The sequence below is a fragment of the Ambystoma mexicanum genome, chromosome 5p, assembly GCF_040938575.1.
Source record: "Ambystoma mexicanum isolate Mex_15411 chromosome 5p, UKY_AmexF1_1, whole genome shotgun sequence".
Lineage (NCBI taxonomy): Eukaryota > Metazoa > Chordata > Amphibia > Caudata > Ambystomatidae > Ambystoma > Ambystoma mexicanum.
In genome coordinates this window covers 1,356,692,520-1,356,710,650 of record NC_090930.1, presented here as the reverse complement: position 1 = coordinate 1,356,710,650, position 18,131 = coordinate 1,356,692,520, and the positions used below count along the sequence as shown (strand labels likewise).

General features: G+C 42.0%; 1 protein-coding gene across 22 annotated transcripts in view; it reads left to right on the top strand.

The window, feature by feature from the left end:
• The window catches only part of CTNND2 (catenin delta 2), a 3,553,726-nt gene that overhangs the window by 2,643,773 nt on the left and 891,822 nt on the right, over window positions 1–18,131 (top strand). For all 22 annotated transcript variants that reach the window (XM_069613767.1, XM_069613768.1, XM_069613765.1 and 19 more), the window contains one exon: window positions 9,770–9,953. In XM_069613767.1, the coding sequence (XP_069469868.1) occupies window positions 9,770–9,953 (184 nt within the window). The remainder of the gene's footprint in view (window positions 1–9,769; window positions 9,954–18,131) is intronic.

The window sequence follows — 18,131 nt, the reverse complement described above, 5'->3', positions numbered from 1 at the left end:
CAGTTCATCTGGCCGGAGATGAAAACGAGACGGCGGACGCTCTGAGCAGGCAGAGCGCGATCTCTCACCAGTGGGAGTTGGCTCAGGAGATCCTCCTGGAGATCTTCGCCCTTTGGGGGACCCCTCAAGTGGATCTCTTCGCCTCCAGTGTCAACCGGAAGTGCGAGAGGTTCTGCTCGCGGGAATTTCCTCCAAAAGGAGCCTTACGAGACGTGTTCATGGTGGAGTGGTCATTCCCACTGCTGTACGCGTTTCCTCCAGTCCCCGTCATCCCGCAAGTACTGCAGAGGTTACAGAGGTTTGGTTCCCGGATGATCGTCATTGCTCCGGCGTGGGCCCCGAGGACGTGGTACCCGGACCTTCTCGACTTGTCCATCTGCCCTCCACGTCGTCTTCCCTACCGAGACGATCTGCTCTCACAGGAGGGGGGTCAGTTTCTCCATCCAGAGGTCAGATGCCATATCATATCATATATCATATCATATCCCTCAAGCTTCACGCTTGGTTTCTGAAAGGTTGAGGTATAAAGATTGGGACATCCCTGAAGACGTGATGGAGGTGTTGGTCTCGGCCAGATGGCCAGCAACAAAGTCCCTGTACCGTTGCTGTTGGCGTAAGTTATGCGACTGGTGCAGGCTGAAGAATGTGGATCCTTTTGCATGTGACATTCCCATGGTTCTGTCTTTTTTGCTTTCTTTGGCCCACATGGGCTTGCAAGTGGGTACGGTTAAAGCTTATCTGGCGGCGCTGTCCATATTTAAGCGCTCGTCTGAAGAGTGTTCCTATTTTAAAATTCCTTTAATTTCTCAGTTTCTGAAAGGGCTCACTAATGTGTTCCCTCCGTCACCTTTCCAGGTGCCCGGTTGGGATTTGAACTTTGTTCTCAAGTTTCTGATGGGTGCTCCGTTTGAGCCTTTGCATTCATGCCCTTTGAGACTGTTAGCTCTTAAAACTGTATTTTTGGTTGCGGTCACTTTCGCTCGCAGAGTGAGTGAGTTACAGGCACTTTCAGTTAAGCCACCCTTCACTATGTTTCATAAGGACAGGGTTGTCCTTAGAGTTGGTCCTTCCTTTCAACCGAAGGTGGTGTCGGAATTTCATTAAGGCCAGAAGGTTGTTCTTCCGGCGTTTTATCCTGCTCCACATCCTGGTAAGGAAGAGGAGAGGCTCCATAGGCTTGATCCTAGGAGAGCGTTAAGCTTTTATATTTCACGCATGTCCCGGGTCAGAGTGGACGATCAACTCTTCATTGGTTACGCTAGAAAGCGTTTGGGACAAGCTGTGACTAAGCAGACTTTGTCTCGCTGGATTATTCTGGCAATTTCTGAATGGTACCGCTTGGCGGGTAAGGACCCACCGGTCGGCTTGCGGGCTCATTCTACCAGGGGTATGGCTGCCTCTACTGCCCTACAGAGTGGTGTTCCTATTCGTAACATCTGTGATGCAGCCACCTGGGCTTTGGTCCATACTTTTGTACGTCACTACTCCCTCAATTCCATCCGTGGGCAGTATCTGGCCTTTGGCAAGGCGGTCCTTTACTCCGCAATTTTATTGGGCATTCTAAATTTCTGTTTTCTACATTCTTTTCCCCCCACCTTGCATTGGTACTGCTTTGGGAGTCTGTAATAGATATGGAATACGTCGGAGGACCCAATCCCCTCAAAGAACAAGTTACTTTCTTACCTGGTAACGTTCTTTCGATGGGATGGTCCGACGACGTATTCCATATCGCTCCCCCCTGCCTTCCCCGCTACAGAATTTCTTATGCGATTGCAGCTTACGTTTCCACAAGGCTTTGTGTGTCAGACTGGCAGAAGACTGGTGTCACACGTTCTGGGAAAAAACTACAACTGAGGCTATGGGCGTCGTGCGTCCTACTTATAACATCCAGTGACGTCGGCCATCGGAGGAGGTCTTCGAGGGCGGCGTATCGACGTCATCGACGCAGCATGCAGACGCCGAAGATTTTCCGAAGCAGCACAGCTGTTGTGATTAATGTCATAGATATGGAATACGTCGTCGGACCATCCCGTCGAAAGAACGTTACCAGCTAAGAGAGTAACTTGTTCATTCTATTTATTTGTTTGGATTTATAAAGCGCCCAGCGGCCCGAGGGCATCGTGGCGCTGTTACAGAATATTCACTTAGTGCATGTTATAACATCAGTTAAAGAGGCAAATATAGACATTAATGACATTGTAGTGAGGTGTTCCGAGGTTACAGAGGAACAATGTTGTAGGCAGTGCAGTATGGTTACGGTTTAGTTGAACATCTTTGTTTGTAGAACTTTTCTGAACGTTGTGAGGGATTCTTCATTTTTTAAACTGAGCGGAAGTGAGTTCCAGGCTTTTTGGGGTAGTACTTCAGTACTAGAACAGTATTGTTCTATTAATAAATTCAACTGCAACCTTTTGTCTTTGTTCTCTTACATTGCATTTATCCTTAAGCATGTGACCAGCCAAAGGCTTGCTCATGTTTTTTTTTTGCCTCCCCCTGTGGGTCCCTAATAGCAACTCTAATGGACATTTTATGTGAATTGTGACCTCAAGGTCACTTCTGCTGAAAGAACAGGCATGGCCGTATCTGTCTTTACCGCGGTTTACATCTAAGCAGCGTATTTCTTTCTATATTTTTAAGTAATGACCCTGATTGATGGTTGACAACCAGTCCCCTCTCCCCAGGACTTCAGAGGAAAGGCCTTGTAGGTTAAGTTTCATTTTTGGAGAAATGACTGGCTCATGTAATCCTGCAAGCAATGGCTATTAAACTCAGGAATAATGAATTTTACATGACATTGTATACAGCACCTGGGCCTATCCATTTGTACTGTACTCCTTTTAATTTCACAGTTTCAAAATACATGAGTATCACTTCTGGATTGTCCATATGTATAGGGCAGTTATATGAGAACACATGTTCAAACTCTGAAAGTCTAGTGAGCACCTATCTCTGCATACTGTCATTTGGATGATGAAAAACAAAAGGGAATTCTTTCATTTCTTGTAAATTGCAATGAGCTCAGTTTAACTTTAGATTCCTGAAGCACAATCTGGTATTACATTGAAGATAATGTACGCACTGCTGTCTCTATAAGTAAAAGTGCAGCTCTCCAGGGATTGAGTAAAATGGCATTATCAGCCATATGTCTTTCTTTTGCTGCTGAAATGCATCACGCATATGTTCGCACTTTTAAGATTCAATCCCACTTCCTTTCCTTGAGGTTTTAGGCCTGTTTTTGGTTCAATAGGCCTCATGTCTGACATCACCATTTCTGTGCTGGCCTTCTACTTCATTGGGCATTTACAAATCACTCTGGCCTCTTTATTTCTGGCATTCGGGACTATAGCTCACACCACAGATTACCCTAATGTAAGATTGTGGTTTCGTTTAGGAATGACACTACTTAAGTTTCTAAACTCATTGAGAACCAACTCTTCAAAAACATCATTTTTTTCATTAATGATCTCGGGGCAACATCTAGATTTCACACGTAAATCACTTTCAGAACTCAGATTAGTCAGAATTCCATATTTGCTCAATAACATGTAATTATTTGGGAGTACATTGACATCATCATCATCTTGTAACCTGTTTGAACAGATCTTTGACAAGAGAGTGAGTAATCCATTATCTGTTAATCGTTTCAGTATTCACATTAGTATATACCTTAGTCAGATGGTATTTTGCTGGCCTCAGTTTTCTCAGAAATGTAAAGATATATATATATATCTATGAATAAGCTAAATCAAATGGGAAGCATGGAGAAAAGGAAAGGCCTAATTCCAACACTGATCTCTCAATGGGCATAATTACTCTTTCCGAGATGTTGAAAGTCTTTACCATTATCTCTATATTCCCCATCCTCTCCCCCTCTGTCTCTGGCCTCTGTCACAATGAGTCACACGGCTCTGTGCCATCCCTTCTAGTTGACTGCTTGCCTCTTCTTGTGCCTTTCTTGTTAGGCTTACTCGTCTTCTTCCTGGTGACCTTCCCCCGGCCTTTATTTCTGCTCTGGAGTCCATATGAAGCAGTTTGAACTCTTCCAGGAAATTTAAACATATTGGCCTTCTTTCTATATCAGATGATTCTATTTCAGAACGTGTAGCTTCCTCAGATTGAGAAATTGCTTCTCTTACTGGTTCTACAAGCACAATTTGAGACTACCTGATTTGTTCATCAAAATGTTTTGCGAAGATGTAGATCCTATCCTGCTCGTAGTCTATCCTGTCTCTAGGCACCTTTTGCTGCTTCCTCAGATGAATTTCTTCTTCGAATCATTCTATATTTTCATCAAGTCTGTTCATCCTTCTTTTACATTTGTCCCCATCACTAGATGTGAAAAGATTTTCTTCCATTACTTCTATGTTTTGAATCAACTTGGCCCAATCAAGTTTAGCAAACGTGAACAATGTGCCCATCATGTTGAAAGAACATTAAATGTGTATGTTCAGACCATTCATTCAAAAGGAGCAGATCTTCATCTTCATATGTGGGAATCATCAATATCCTCAAAACTCTTGGAGTTTTCTTTTCTTCTACATACATCTGAAGAGTCATTTCCTTCCACCATTTTGATGCTTCCTTGTTTTACTGTACTGTCAGTCCAGCTGATGATGATCTGGCTGTATTGTTATCCCCAAATACAGCATCTCCCTTCAATAAAACATGTCCCGCTTACAAGTGATCGCTTCCCTTTTCTCAGCCATTATAGAAACTTGAAGATGAGGAAGCGTACCTCAAACCAGCCCATCAAACAACATATACTTGAACAAACAGTACTTGCACCCCACTCTGTAAAAAGCAGAAAATATCAGATCTGCATCATGCATGCACTTAAAATATGCATGCCCTTACCAGAGCCAAAGGGTGACACAAAACCACACTTTTTACCAAAAAGATCCTCTACAGTGCAAAACCGCCAAGTTCGCAACCAGGCTCGTTCCCCTCCGCAAGACAGTGGAAGGTACACCACAAAGGTGAAGAATGCAATGCACCAATGTGCACATCAAACGGCGGGATTTGGTAACTATAAACCAGTGCCTTTTTAAAAAGCACATAACCTCAAGCACGTGCCTCCAGGCAGGGCAAAAGGCGTCCCCCATATGTACAGAAACAAAACAAATCCTTTCAAGACAAAGCTCATGGTCCAGCGCTCGAATAAATCCTTCGGAAACAATCCGATCGGTAAAGGGCTGCAAAAAAATCAATTCTTTAGAATTCAAAAATCATACCAGCTAACATACAACCGGACAGTTATATATACCGCTGAGCAATATATATATATATATTGTTTTTATGGGTCTGACGTTAATGAATCTTCATATGTGGGGAGATGAATTTCTTGCTACAGTTAGTGAACTTGCATGCCACTACTTCGTCAGTAATTTATATATTTAATGGCCACCAGATGAAATCTTCAAAGGCTCAATATGGGCACTGTCCCTGGCACCGCTGAGCTTACGATATTCAGACATTATAACAAAGATCCCTGATTTAGGGTGTATGCAAGGCCTACTTGATGCGTTGTTTGGTATATCTGTTTTAAAAGGAGTACGAATGCGTCTACCCATCATACCTCCAGATTACCTGAGCTAGCCGTTTGCCACTCGGCCTGGTTCCTTCTCTCTGGAGGTTGAGTGGGTTACGTCAGTGAGATGGTACTCCATGGCTTTTTGTAAAAGAGGCAAACAGAACATGCGTGCGAGGCTGGTTAGTATTTGCTTTCACAGAATTCATAGCAGAACTCCTCACTACCAACCTCACTTACCAGTACTGCATTCATGCTCGTCTTGCCTTATGAGGCTTTATGAGGCTGTATTCTCCTTGAAACTCCTTTTGCAAGTTTTGTCTTTCTCTGTATACATTGAGATATATATTTTTTTATTTAGTCATTTATATAGCGCACAAAGCCCAGAGGCATCTAAGCGCTTTTAACTTAAGGATTCAGTTACAGAAAGTGCTTACAGTGGTTACAAGCCATCCATACTTGTGAGCTACACAAAGTCCTCTTTTTAGGGACTGGGTGGGTGAGAACGGTTAAACACCAAAGCTACAAATTCCCACTACGCATTATGTCATGTTCACACCCCGACTCAAAAAGGAGCGATTAACCATGTGATTTATCAAAAATATACATATTTGAATTTTTTCAAAAAACAACACTTAACAATCATATTCTAAAAAATGTTTTGAACAAAGACACCATCTAGAATTCATTCCTATGCTTGTATGTGTATTATCTACCTGGAACAACAATTCATATACCAGACCCCTTCTATACCACACTGCAGGGTATATATCTTAACCCCTCAGTGGTGTGATTAATGCCCCTCCTGATTTCTACGGACACAGCCTCATTGCCCGTAGAAATCAGGAGGGGCATTAATACAAGCATAGGAATTAATTCTAGATGGTGTCTTTGTTCAAAACATTTTTTAGAATACGATTGTTAAGTGTTATGTATATTTTTGATAAATCACATGGTTAATCGCTCCTTTTTGAGTAGGGTGTGAACATGACATAATGCGTTCGAATCTGTGAATACTCACTCTTAGCAAAGAGGATAGGAAGCTGGTTTGTGGGAATTTGTAGCTTTAGTGGTTACAAGCCAGGCATGCAAAAGACCTGGAAGGTACACAGTATACAGTCTAGGAAAATCTTGCCTCTTTTTGCGAGGAGCTACATCCAGAATACATACCTATGACATGACAGGTACAGAATATTTACTCTATGAAAATCTTGTCTCTTGTTGCAGAGAGCTACACCCAGAATACATACCTATGACATGATAGGTACAGAATGTATAGTCTAGGAAAATCTCGCATCTCTGTAAACATACAGTTACAAATGATAAGAGTTCAGTAAAGTCCAGATGCACAGAATAGGGTGCCTCGCCTCATGTTACGGGGGGCAACTTCGATAATATGCAGTTACAGTGGTCATAATTGGTAAAAATTGGAAGCACAGATTGGAAAGCCACACCAAAGGCTGCGTCAATAACATGCAGTTGCAATCGTTTAAGAGTGCAGACACGCCCTGATGCACAGAATAGAGTGCCTCGCCTCAGGTTGCGGGGGGCCACTTCAATAATGTGCGGTTATAAGTGAATCGGTAAATAAGTCGGTAGCACAGGTTGGAATGCCTCGGTTGCAGGGGACTATGCTGATAATATGCAGTTAATATAGATACGATTCAAAAGAGACAGGTAGTGGGGCCTCCCCACATATTGCCAGCAAACTGTATCAGCATCCGGTTACAATGCACGGTACAGGGTAGATTAGGTGCTCAGTCTGGTATAATATAGATTGGGGAACACGATAGTTGCATCTCGGCATGCGGTAGTGCGCGTGCTAGGTGCAGGCTGCGAGGTATAGAGTGCCTGAAACAAAAGGTATAGGAGGTGATGTGCAAGCATCACGCGTGCAACACAGTACTCCGAACCCATATCACCCGTACAAGTGGTTGGAAGTAAGTTATCTAGAAGTGAGAAACGGGCTAAATATCAGGGGACGGTTGACAGCTACTGCTTGATTCCTTTGAATTCACAAAACATGGAGAAAATGTTATGTCAGGAGCAGTATCTCTGTTGAAAAAGTACTTTAGACCACTGAAGGAATACGAACAACCAGTGTCAGTCTTAGAAGTGGCAGCGGCATTGCCGGTTTCAGAAAAAAATGTTTTTCAAACTCCCTGCTCCAGCGCCTGAGCTGGGAGTTAATCACCGCAATAGGGCGCACAGGCTAATACATGAGCGCTCTATTCTAATGAAAACCGCCTAGCTCCTGCTCAGAGCCAGAAGGTATTCATATAAATAGGGTGCTGATGCTTTCCCTCAGCACCCTATTGTTATTAAACACGTCGAAGCCGCGGGCGTATTTAATAACAGAGGGGTGCCTGTCCCACCTTCTCCCAATACGCCAGCTCAGGGCAGCCCTTGAAAGACTCCCCAGAGCTGGCGTGGAGGGTGACTAATGGTGCCCTGGGGATCTATGGCGCCCCGGCCGGTTGCCCGGCCCGCCCAGCTCTAAGGCCGGCCCTGCACACAACCCATGGACAGTGATGGTGGTCTAATAGTGCGCATCTGTCCGAATCAAAGGAGGAGAGCCACACACTCCCACAAGGAACGTTTGGGGATATAGCACATGCTAAATATTGCTCACGTATCTCGTACCCAGAGTTGGAATACAAAGTACAAAGTATTTTTCTGTATGCGGTGCGTGGCTGTCATCTTTTCTCCATAAACTCTGTTGAAGTTTTACTTTGAGGGTGAAAAGTGTAACATTTCAAGGGTGTTGCAATCGGGATGCTGCACTACTGTGACTTTCCGGAGGGGTGGGGGTAATAATTGTTTTCATTTGGTAGGTCGCACCTAGACTTGTTTACTCTAGTGACAACTCACGCCATGATTGAATATGTGTATAGTAAAAACACATTCAAAGTCACACTCATTAACCTTAATATGACAAAGCATGATGAAACTGCTGATGCAATAATGAAGCCTTTCACAAGAGCTGAAGCACAAGATTACATTTTGGTCAGGTTCAGTCAAGCCTCTATTTTAAGCACTGAAATGTATCTCCAAAATATAAAAGTACACTTTCAGTAACTACTGCAGTTTTCAAAGTACCTTTTCACCTTCATGCCATGGGAGTTTGTTCTTGTTTCATTTTCTGGTTATTAGTTGCTATGGGAGCAGCTTGACACTGAAGGCCCAATTTTGATTGGCCGTAGCGTTGCTTTGTGAGAGCAGGGGGCCTGGATACCAGGGGGCCTGGAGGTGCGCTCGGTCTCTCCGCCTAACACCTTCTGGGGCTTGGTTTGATGCTGGCGTTCTGGTCCTCAGTGTGCACAGGGGTAACGGGAACTAGCTTTGAGGCACTGCACCGTTACAGCTTTGCAGCCACGATGCGACTCAAAAAGGACTGGAAGCCATGTGATCGCGCCTGGATATCCAGCTCCCCGGCAGGCTTCAGAGGCAAGAGCTCACCCTGGTGAGCTACCTCTTAGTGTTACACTTACATGGCAAAATAATCACGAGACAGTGCACCTCAAGTCACTCTGCCATGCGATCATCTCTCCGCTGGACCCCGCAAGGTCCAATCCTACATGGGGTTCTTTCTGCTCTTCTAAGGGACAGATATAGGTCCAGTAAAACAATCCCATTCTTCTTGCATCTCGTGTTTGTCTTGTGTACAAAATGTAGGTTTTGTGCAAAAATGGGTTCAAAACAACAGGCCCACAGTCATCGTGAGGTGGTGGATGCCTGTGCTAGGAAAAGTAGGAGGCATCTTTCCATTGGGCCACTGATCCTGCCTTATAAAGCCACTTTGCGGGTGTTCACAATTGATCACCAGTGCAAGTGCAGAAACAGAAATGGAGCGCTGGCTGCCCATTGAAGTCGGGCCCTAAGTGGGTAAACTATTAGCATATCAACTTTTAATATAAAGACAACCTGGAATGCTACATTACATCTTGTGGGTGCTCTAGCCAGTGCTAACTGCAATCCAGTGCCTAGAATGTAAATGTATATAGCTGATGGCGCTTTGGTACAAAGATAAATGCTTAATACATTCTGACGAGTTTAAATGGTGTCCGTGAAAAGTGCGATAGTGTTGATTCCAAGCGTGCACTCTGTTTGTGTGACATTCTCACAGTGTCTGGCCCACTAATATCAAGCCAACATGAATTACTGCACTTAAACACCAGTGGGCGGCAACACTGCCTCCCCGAAAACGTATGCTTGCTCGTTCATGCTCCCTCTCTCTTGCAGGAGTCCTGTGGAATCTCTCGTCATGTGACGCACTTAAGATGCCAATTATCCAGGATGCCCTCGTCGTGCTAACCAATGCGGTCATCATTCCTCACTCTGGGTGGGAGAACTCCCCACTTCAGGATGACCGCAAAATACAGCTCCATTCATCACAAGTGCTGCGCAACGCCACTGGGTGCCTAAGGTGAGGCTGCTTAAACTATCAAAGTGACCGTTTTTTGTATTTTTTTTTTTACAAAATGTAAGGAGCAGGAATGATTTTCTCCTTTCATGCTGATCGATTTGTTATTTCTTGTGAACCTATACACAAGTGTTGCTGGTGCGCAAATCTGCCTGATTCATGGAATTCGGTGCGTGAAAATCGCAGATTTGCGAACCTTTGTGCCCGAAAATCCCCATACTTCAAACAGGGATTTTTGGGCAGAAAGGCGCGCAAATCTGCGTTTTTCACGCAAATAATTCCATGAATCAATAATAATTTTATTTTGACAGAGCAGACTGTCCCCATCCTCTACCTTCCATGCGTTTGAAGCACAGTGAAGACTCCACCACATTATAGGAGGGCTGCCGTCATGGTCTGCAGTCACAATGAATGTTAATGATTAGAAATGGAAAGCCACCGAGTGAATCTGTGAGCAGTTCTTTCATAGGTGCGGCAGTAGCAGCATCATGTGCTCTTCATGATTATAACTTGGAGATCCTAGGATTTCCTGAAAAGGCTTGGAGATCGAAAGTGTAACCCCCTCGATCCTCACCTTTCCTTATCCTTAATCTATACGGTCTAGGTGTAGGATGAAGACATTCTATGGCAAGAGGCAACAGAAATTTCACCATTCATTGGCTTAGCGGCAAGAATGAGAAAACTGATTAGGTACGCCCCAAGAGGGCAAGTAAGAGATAGGGTGAGATTGCTGAGAGTTAAAGATGAACAAGGTTGCAAGTTCGCCAAAGTGATGGGCAGAGAATATAGAAGTTGTAAAAGTCATGCTCATTAAACCGGGACATAAGTACCCTGACATCTGGGTGCATTAGAACAAGCAGAATGTCTATATCTTTGAAAACTCAATGCCGTAGGGCTTGACGGGAGCAGTGATAATCGAGGAACATGATGCCAACATCATTAGCTACTCACATGTTCGTTGGGCAGATGCAACTGGAGTCATGAGACAATAATGAGCTAATTGAGTAAAGACAATCACGCTATGTATTCAAGGCTTAGACAGTGAAGAAAGAGAATCCAATTTTAGACTTATCTGTGAAAAAGATCATATTAAAGGTCAAAGAAAACATTATAAAATTAAAGGGCAAAGCTAAAAAAAATATGGGTAAGGAGCCCAGAACATAGTCCCTCTCTAAAGGGCAACTACTCCTCTTGAGTGTTGTGCACAGCACATTGCCCACGTACTCGCCACCATCACATGTAGAACCTCTCAAATGACTCTGATAATGCAACCAAGTGCATGGTATAGTATCACCTTAATATGCCTTAATATGCCTTGTGATCCTAAAATGCTGCAACGTTCTGACACATGGGAGTCTTCACCGAAAGGACTCCAGCTCAGCGACCACCATCTCAGAAACCTTTCTTATATTCATGAAAAAAGGCTCTCAGAGCTGAAAATGTTAAATACATTTCACAACAGCCTTGGATGGCCTTTGCCCCAATTATGCACCTTCCCTTTCAGCTTTGTGTGGCCATCATTGCCTAGGGCCACACCTGGTTGTGGCCACTCCTGTACCAGTGTAAACTTAAAGCCGCTACAGTATTTCAACCCATCAGAAATGAAGGGAGTGCACAAAGCACTGGGTGCCTCACCTTCAACACACGAAGCTTGACAAACCAGTAAAGTGGAACGACCCCACATAAGTTGTTTTATTAACAGGTCCATTTGGTTATTGCTGATTACATTTGGTTACCCAGCAGAAAATACAATATGAAAATTAGTACCATAAAGAATCATATGAGACTAGATGAGGCAGGAAATCAGATTGGCTGAATCGCAGTAGTGATCAGACAGACATGAATAGTCACATTTCCTGAAGGAGTTGTGACAGATAGTAAATGAGCCCACCTGGAGAAGCTCTTCTTAAAGCTTGCAATGCTGAGGATTGAGCTTCTCTTCAAAGTAGAGTGGATCCTGAAGGTTAGCCCCTTGCCAAAAATGAGGGACAACTGAACTGGGACCCCTTCCATCTTGCATGCAAGTATCCAATCAAATGCCCACACAATTGCAGGATTTCAGTTCCTTCCCCACACCTTTGCCAAATGCACTGTAAGGATAACACCGCAGATGTTCTCATTCCCCCATCCATTATGTGAAATGAATGAACATTGCCTTCTAAGTTAGCTTTAATGGCTGCTCCCATTCCTTAAATAACAAAATAGAAACTCCACATTTGGCTGTCATTGGCAAGTCAACATTCACCTAAGCGGATGAACAAGTAGACATGCCAGGTTACCTATTGACCTTCATGGGAAGCCAAAATGTTCTGTCTTCAGGTTTACATCTCAATAATGTAATTTCCAGAGCAACATCTTCTGAAGATTTCCCACCTACAGTTATTCGTTTTAACTGAGGGAATAGCCGTGATTGTTCTGGAGTGTGTTATTGGTATTCCTCCAAAAGCTTTCAGGGTTTTGTGGGATGAGAGAGACATTTGTATGGGGACCATCATAATGTTAATGTGTGGACACATTTCACACGGTTTTTCTAGGAGTATGTTTGACTAAAAACACAGAAAAGTAGTAACTTGCTGTGACGAATCACAGGATCTCTCTCTTCTCCCCAGAGGGGGAGCCCTTCCGTGTGAGGTTAGGGAGGTGAGCCAACTATGCAATATTTCCCCTAGGGTGGTGGTAAGTGGGACCTTACAGGGAGAGACTCCCCTCTTGTGGACAAGAACTCCTGTTCTTCAAGGAATTCCCTAAACCCTTATAATATGAGTCACACATGCCATCAGGGAATCAGGAAAACCATGTTGAACAAATCACTATTTGTTTTTGTAACATCTCGGAAGAAGGGAAGGCTTGCATGACACTGAGACGAGGAAAGCCTTAGGAAACAGGCTCACATTGTTTATGACACCTTTCAACTTCTTTCTCTCAGTGTCAGGCAAGTTGCTATCTTCACTGACATCAAGAAAGGACTGCAGCTACGTACTGGGGAAGACAGAGTATCATAATAAAAGGAGGAGGAGTTGAAGAATCATGGAGAGAGACCTGGAAGTTCAAACCTGGGATGTGTCAGACACATGGATAGAACTGAAGATCCTCTGTCAGGAAGATCGCATTTGAAAGAGGAGACATGGAGGACTTTGTCATACTGGGGAAGCCAACCCACAGAAAAGCAGCAACAGATGAGCAGTGGCATGACCTGGGGAAGGTGGAATGTTCGGTCCATGAACAGCGCAGAGCCTGCTCCAACAGTGGCAATAACAAGCCACACCGGAGAGAGCCTACTCATCCTAGTGAAACAGGAAATAATTCATAAGAGTCTGAATATGTATGAGACTAAGCCTAAAGTGTCCAGTCAACAGACAAGAACCAAGGGAAGTGAATGGGGAAAGAGCCATCTGAATAAGAAATACAGAGGATCACAGTATCCAAAATTAGAGGAAGAAAGTAACAAAAAGACACTGCAAGTTTCCATTATGGATAGGGGCCAAACCCCAAAGTTGATAAACCAAGTGACTTTTATCCAGAAAGAAAAGGGCATACCCCAGAGGTGGAAGAGTCCCCTACATAATTGAAAGAACTGATTCAGGAAATCACCAGGAACTATTTAAGACTAGCTTATGAAGAAGGTGAGAAGGATTGTCCAGGAGAAGGGAGTCATTCTCCTGGTCCTTTGTGTTGTTTTGCTTAGAGGTAGGGTCAGCGTAGATCCGCTTGGGGCAGAATATGGACTACTGTTTTGGACTACATTATTGACGATGAGCATCCCACCCTTAGAATAGGGACAGAAAGGCCTTTTGTTATCAATTAAATAAACGAATACATGCTTGAAAATGTCACCATTTGGTCTGTCTCCTTCTCTTGACCTGCCAAATTACTTATAAGCAAGATATTACGAATTGACAACATTTCTTATGAGTGATTCACAAATGGATTCACAACTTCCCTATTGGTGTAAGTTTGAAATTCATTATGCACTATTCCGCAAGTAAAGAACTAGCAAATAACCCTGACACCTCCAAAAGTGGTTGTTCACAATGAATGAGTTAGGTAGTTGCAGTCGTTTCAATGGGTGTCTGACTGTAGAAGAGTTACCTAAAAGCCATAACTTTGCATCTATTAAAAACATCTTTAATGTTGTCTTAAAAACATTTGTGAAGACACATACATAATGCCTGCATTTTTAAGATTTGAGTGAGATGGGCAAGTGATTTAAAATATATGCAAATCTTTGGAATGTGTGGAGAAGTTGGAGATATATCATGGATCAATAATTCAAAGTTGGAGAAAAATGTTTACAAATGTTTAGTTATGAATTTTAGTTATTTTCCTGTCTGGCATGGTTACTCCAGAGCAAGATACTGCATGTCTGACCATGCTCGTTGGGCGGGCCTTTTTTATAACTTAGACACACTCTCCAACAATAGCAAGATACACCTTAGCTATATATGAGTACTGGTTTCAGGTTTAAGTCACACCCAGATGTAGAAGTAACTTGAACCGAAAATTGGATCTTTGTAAATTGGCCACATTCTCTTGAGTTTAGACCTTGGAGTACACCTAACTTTGCTTAAACTATGCATTGGTAATAGTATTATTTGTACATATTAAGGGTAATTCTCATTGTGCCCCTGTGTGATAAACGTAATATTAACTCCGTCTTACTCATTTACTTCTTCGTGTTATATTTGTATATTTAAGGTAAAGGTGTACAGAATATGTGGAACATTGTGCAATGTAAATATTTCCCATGATTTTATCTTTACATTGGTCCATTTGTTAGGCCTTTCATTTAATTAACTAAGAAATAAAGTCAAAGAGCACTCAACAACATTTTTTACAACTGAATAGCCTCCCACACCACCACCATTAAAAAAAAGAATGCATAGAAATATTCTACTTTCTTGACTAAAATGTATGAGATGTGACCTGTTGAGAATCTGTCTCTGAGACCTCATAATGGACAGTGTTTTAACATACCCCTTAATATACATTTAAACTGGGAATATAGAGAATATGAATCTTTCATCTGCCGATTGTGACTCCCTGGCCATTATAAAGGATGTCCACATATCTCATCCATTGTTGATACTGCCTGAGAAAGCATCTTTTCCTTTTTTCTGTATAGCTAGTAGATCGGTAATATTTTGTTTTTCTTAAAGATGAAGTGGACTCTTTGGCATCATGGTCATTTGTGTTTAGCTGGCATCCGTAAAAGCAAACTTTTCTGTGGCTAACACATGTGCTGCACTTTTACGCACAAATGGACATCTTGACTCTGGTGTGGCTTTTTCAATTAACACGGAACACACATAAAAAAGGTCACTTTCTACAATTTGAATTCCCTGTGGAGGTTTGACTGTGGACCCTACTTCATAAATACTTTGTAAATATTATGGCCTTAATTAGAGATATTAGATAAAGCCCAAAATACTACACAAAACGAATGCATGAATGCATGGATGAGTGCATGTGTGATAATTCCTGGCATTGTTAAATTCCTCTAAAGGTGTTTAAGTCAAAGTTACAAACGTCTCAATCAAGCAGGAATCTGAGATGATGCACTTGTAGTGTGTTGTTCAGTGTAGACCCCCCAATGGAATACGTATCCACTAGGACACTGATGAGATTTGGAAATCCTGTTTGCTGTACATGTTGAACAGGTAAAGGAGTAAAAAGTAACACATTGCTCATGAACACATCACAAACACAGTTGTAAAATCAAACCTAATGGAAATAAGTCATACCCAAAAGGGTCATCCATTTATTGACTAACCAAACAAAAATAAAAGCCTCATCCTCTCTCCAAATGGAGAATTTATACACCCCCTTGTTTCCTTTCTGGTTGTCGAGCTGGATACAGACATCAAAAAATGGTCTGCAACAATGTCAAACCCTAGTCTGCTGTTCTTCTTTAACTGATGCCCTTATGTACCAATTGAATAAACTAAGGTGTCATTAACCTAGCTACATAAATCTGCATACATTATTTATTATTAAAACATGTACATAAGCAAATCAATAGTAAGTGAAATGTAATTTTCTTTCATGGTTGTTAGTTGTTTACATTGCAGGTAAAGTCATTAGCCTTGAGGATCCATGTTGCCCCACTACATTATTGCGCTTGACACTGTTAAACTAAAGTAAATCAACAGTCTTGCTGAATACAATGTTTTTAATAATAAAGCTTTCTTTGAAGAACAGCCGACACGTGTTTCGACACTTAGGTCGTTTTCAAGGCTGGTTAACACACATCGTAAATAAGAATAATATAGATGTTCAAAAAGATAACAAAGAAATAATCATTGAATACATAGCAGTAGAAAGATAATCGTTAAAATAAAGTACACATCGATATTCCAAAACGATAACGGAAATGCAAAAATAAAATAAAATGAATAAACATACCAGGAAAACATGCAGAGGGCGAGGTACAGCAGTTGTGGATCAGTAAAAACACAGTGAAATCAAAGATAACAAGAAAAGAAACGATTTAGAAAAAGATATAGACAATGTTCAGATGAGAAATCATCCATACGTATTACAGTTGGTACTCAAATATCATCTTAAAACTAACTGTAGCCAGCACCCCGTGGCACAACCACATGCGAGCCCAGACACCAGGAAAAAAAAAAAAAAAACAAAAAAACAAAGTGCTAATCACAGTCCAGAATAACCCAAAATTAAATGGAGGGATATTGTAAATACAGCATCAGCTAATATTACGTGATACTAAATAATTAAAAGATACCAATTATATAGAGTAGCATAAGGATAATGCAAAATTCCTTTCGATGATAATATGATACAGAAAAGTCACTTACCACACAAAACTAAAGATCATCAATTAGCTGGTTATATCCTATTCAAAGTAAAAATATATAAAACAAAAATAGAACTCAGTACAGGAGCTATGAAATCAATTGAACAAAATGATGAGGACTAAAATAAATCACTCACCGGATCAAAATATTGAAAAAGTTCCCATCACTTGGGAAATATGGCGAAATGCAAAAGAACAAGGTACTAGTTGCCGTATTGGCCGACTGAATTATATAGCCTGAAAGGAAACCGGATCTAATAAGAAAGCTGTCGATTTCAATCAGTTAAAGATTCAATATTCACCAAGAGGAAATTACTTACTCGATATATCGAGTGAGAAACATATATACCAGGATAAATTCAACCGTCAATGATCGAAAGCTTCCAAGATAAAGTGTGTCGCTAAAGACGTCACAGAAGTGACGGCGACGTAAGTGGAGGCGCGTTACGTCGCTCTGGTGACGTATTGTATCAACAAGGTGACGGTAGCCGTACGCAGTGCGCCCCGGTCGCAGGCTATGACGTCAGATATCAACATAGTTTCGAAAAGGTGACTTACAGTGCCCGATAATTGCCGGAAAATCCTCACAACCATTTAACGTGAACTCCATGAATATGGTATACAAACAGATTCCAAATTAGACTAAAGAGTAATATAAAAATTACTGGTGGTCGGACACGCATGAGAGGTGAGCCACGGTGATAACTGGCCCCAATCAGATAGATGTTCAAAACAGTGATGCACATGCATGAAAAAAACAACCTTTCTGCTCACAAAATTCAATATTGATAAGGTAAGCCTTATTTAGAGAAAAACATGCATCTCATGATCTGAATTCAACCCACGTGTTGTGCATCTCAAAAGACAAATTAATTTGGCTTCCATCTGTCGCAGTTTAAGCTGGAGATTGCCGCCTCTTTTCCCTTTATGTGCTTTCTGCAGACCAATAAAGCGCAAATCAGTGATTGAGTCCAATTGATGCTCTACTTGCCAATGAATTGCTAATGGTGATTTGGGTTCACACATCCTGAGGCTGGCCAAGTGTTCCCTGATGCGTATTCGAAGCTGACGGATGGTACTGCCCACATAGAGTTTGCCACATACACATACAATGGCATATACCACATGGGTAGATCTGCAATTAATGTAGTCCTTAATGGACTCACCCGTGATTTAATAGTTGGTGATCTTAAATAAGTAAATTTCGGTTTAGGAGTCAGGTATGGCTCTAGATCCTTGTCAAGTCTCAGGATGTGCCAATGTTTGGCAACCAATTTGTACATCATGGAAGAATCAGACGTAAATGAGCAGTTTTTTGATTTTTGGTAAGATTGGATTTACACAGAGCAACCATCGACGAACTA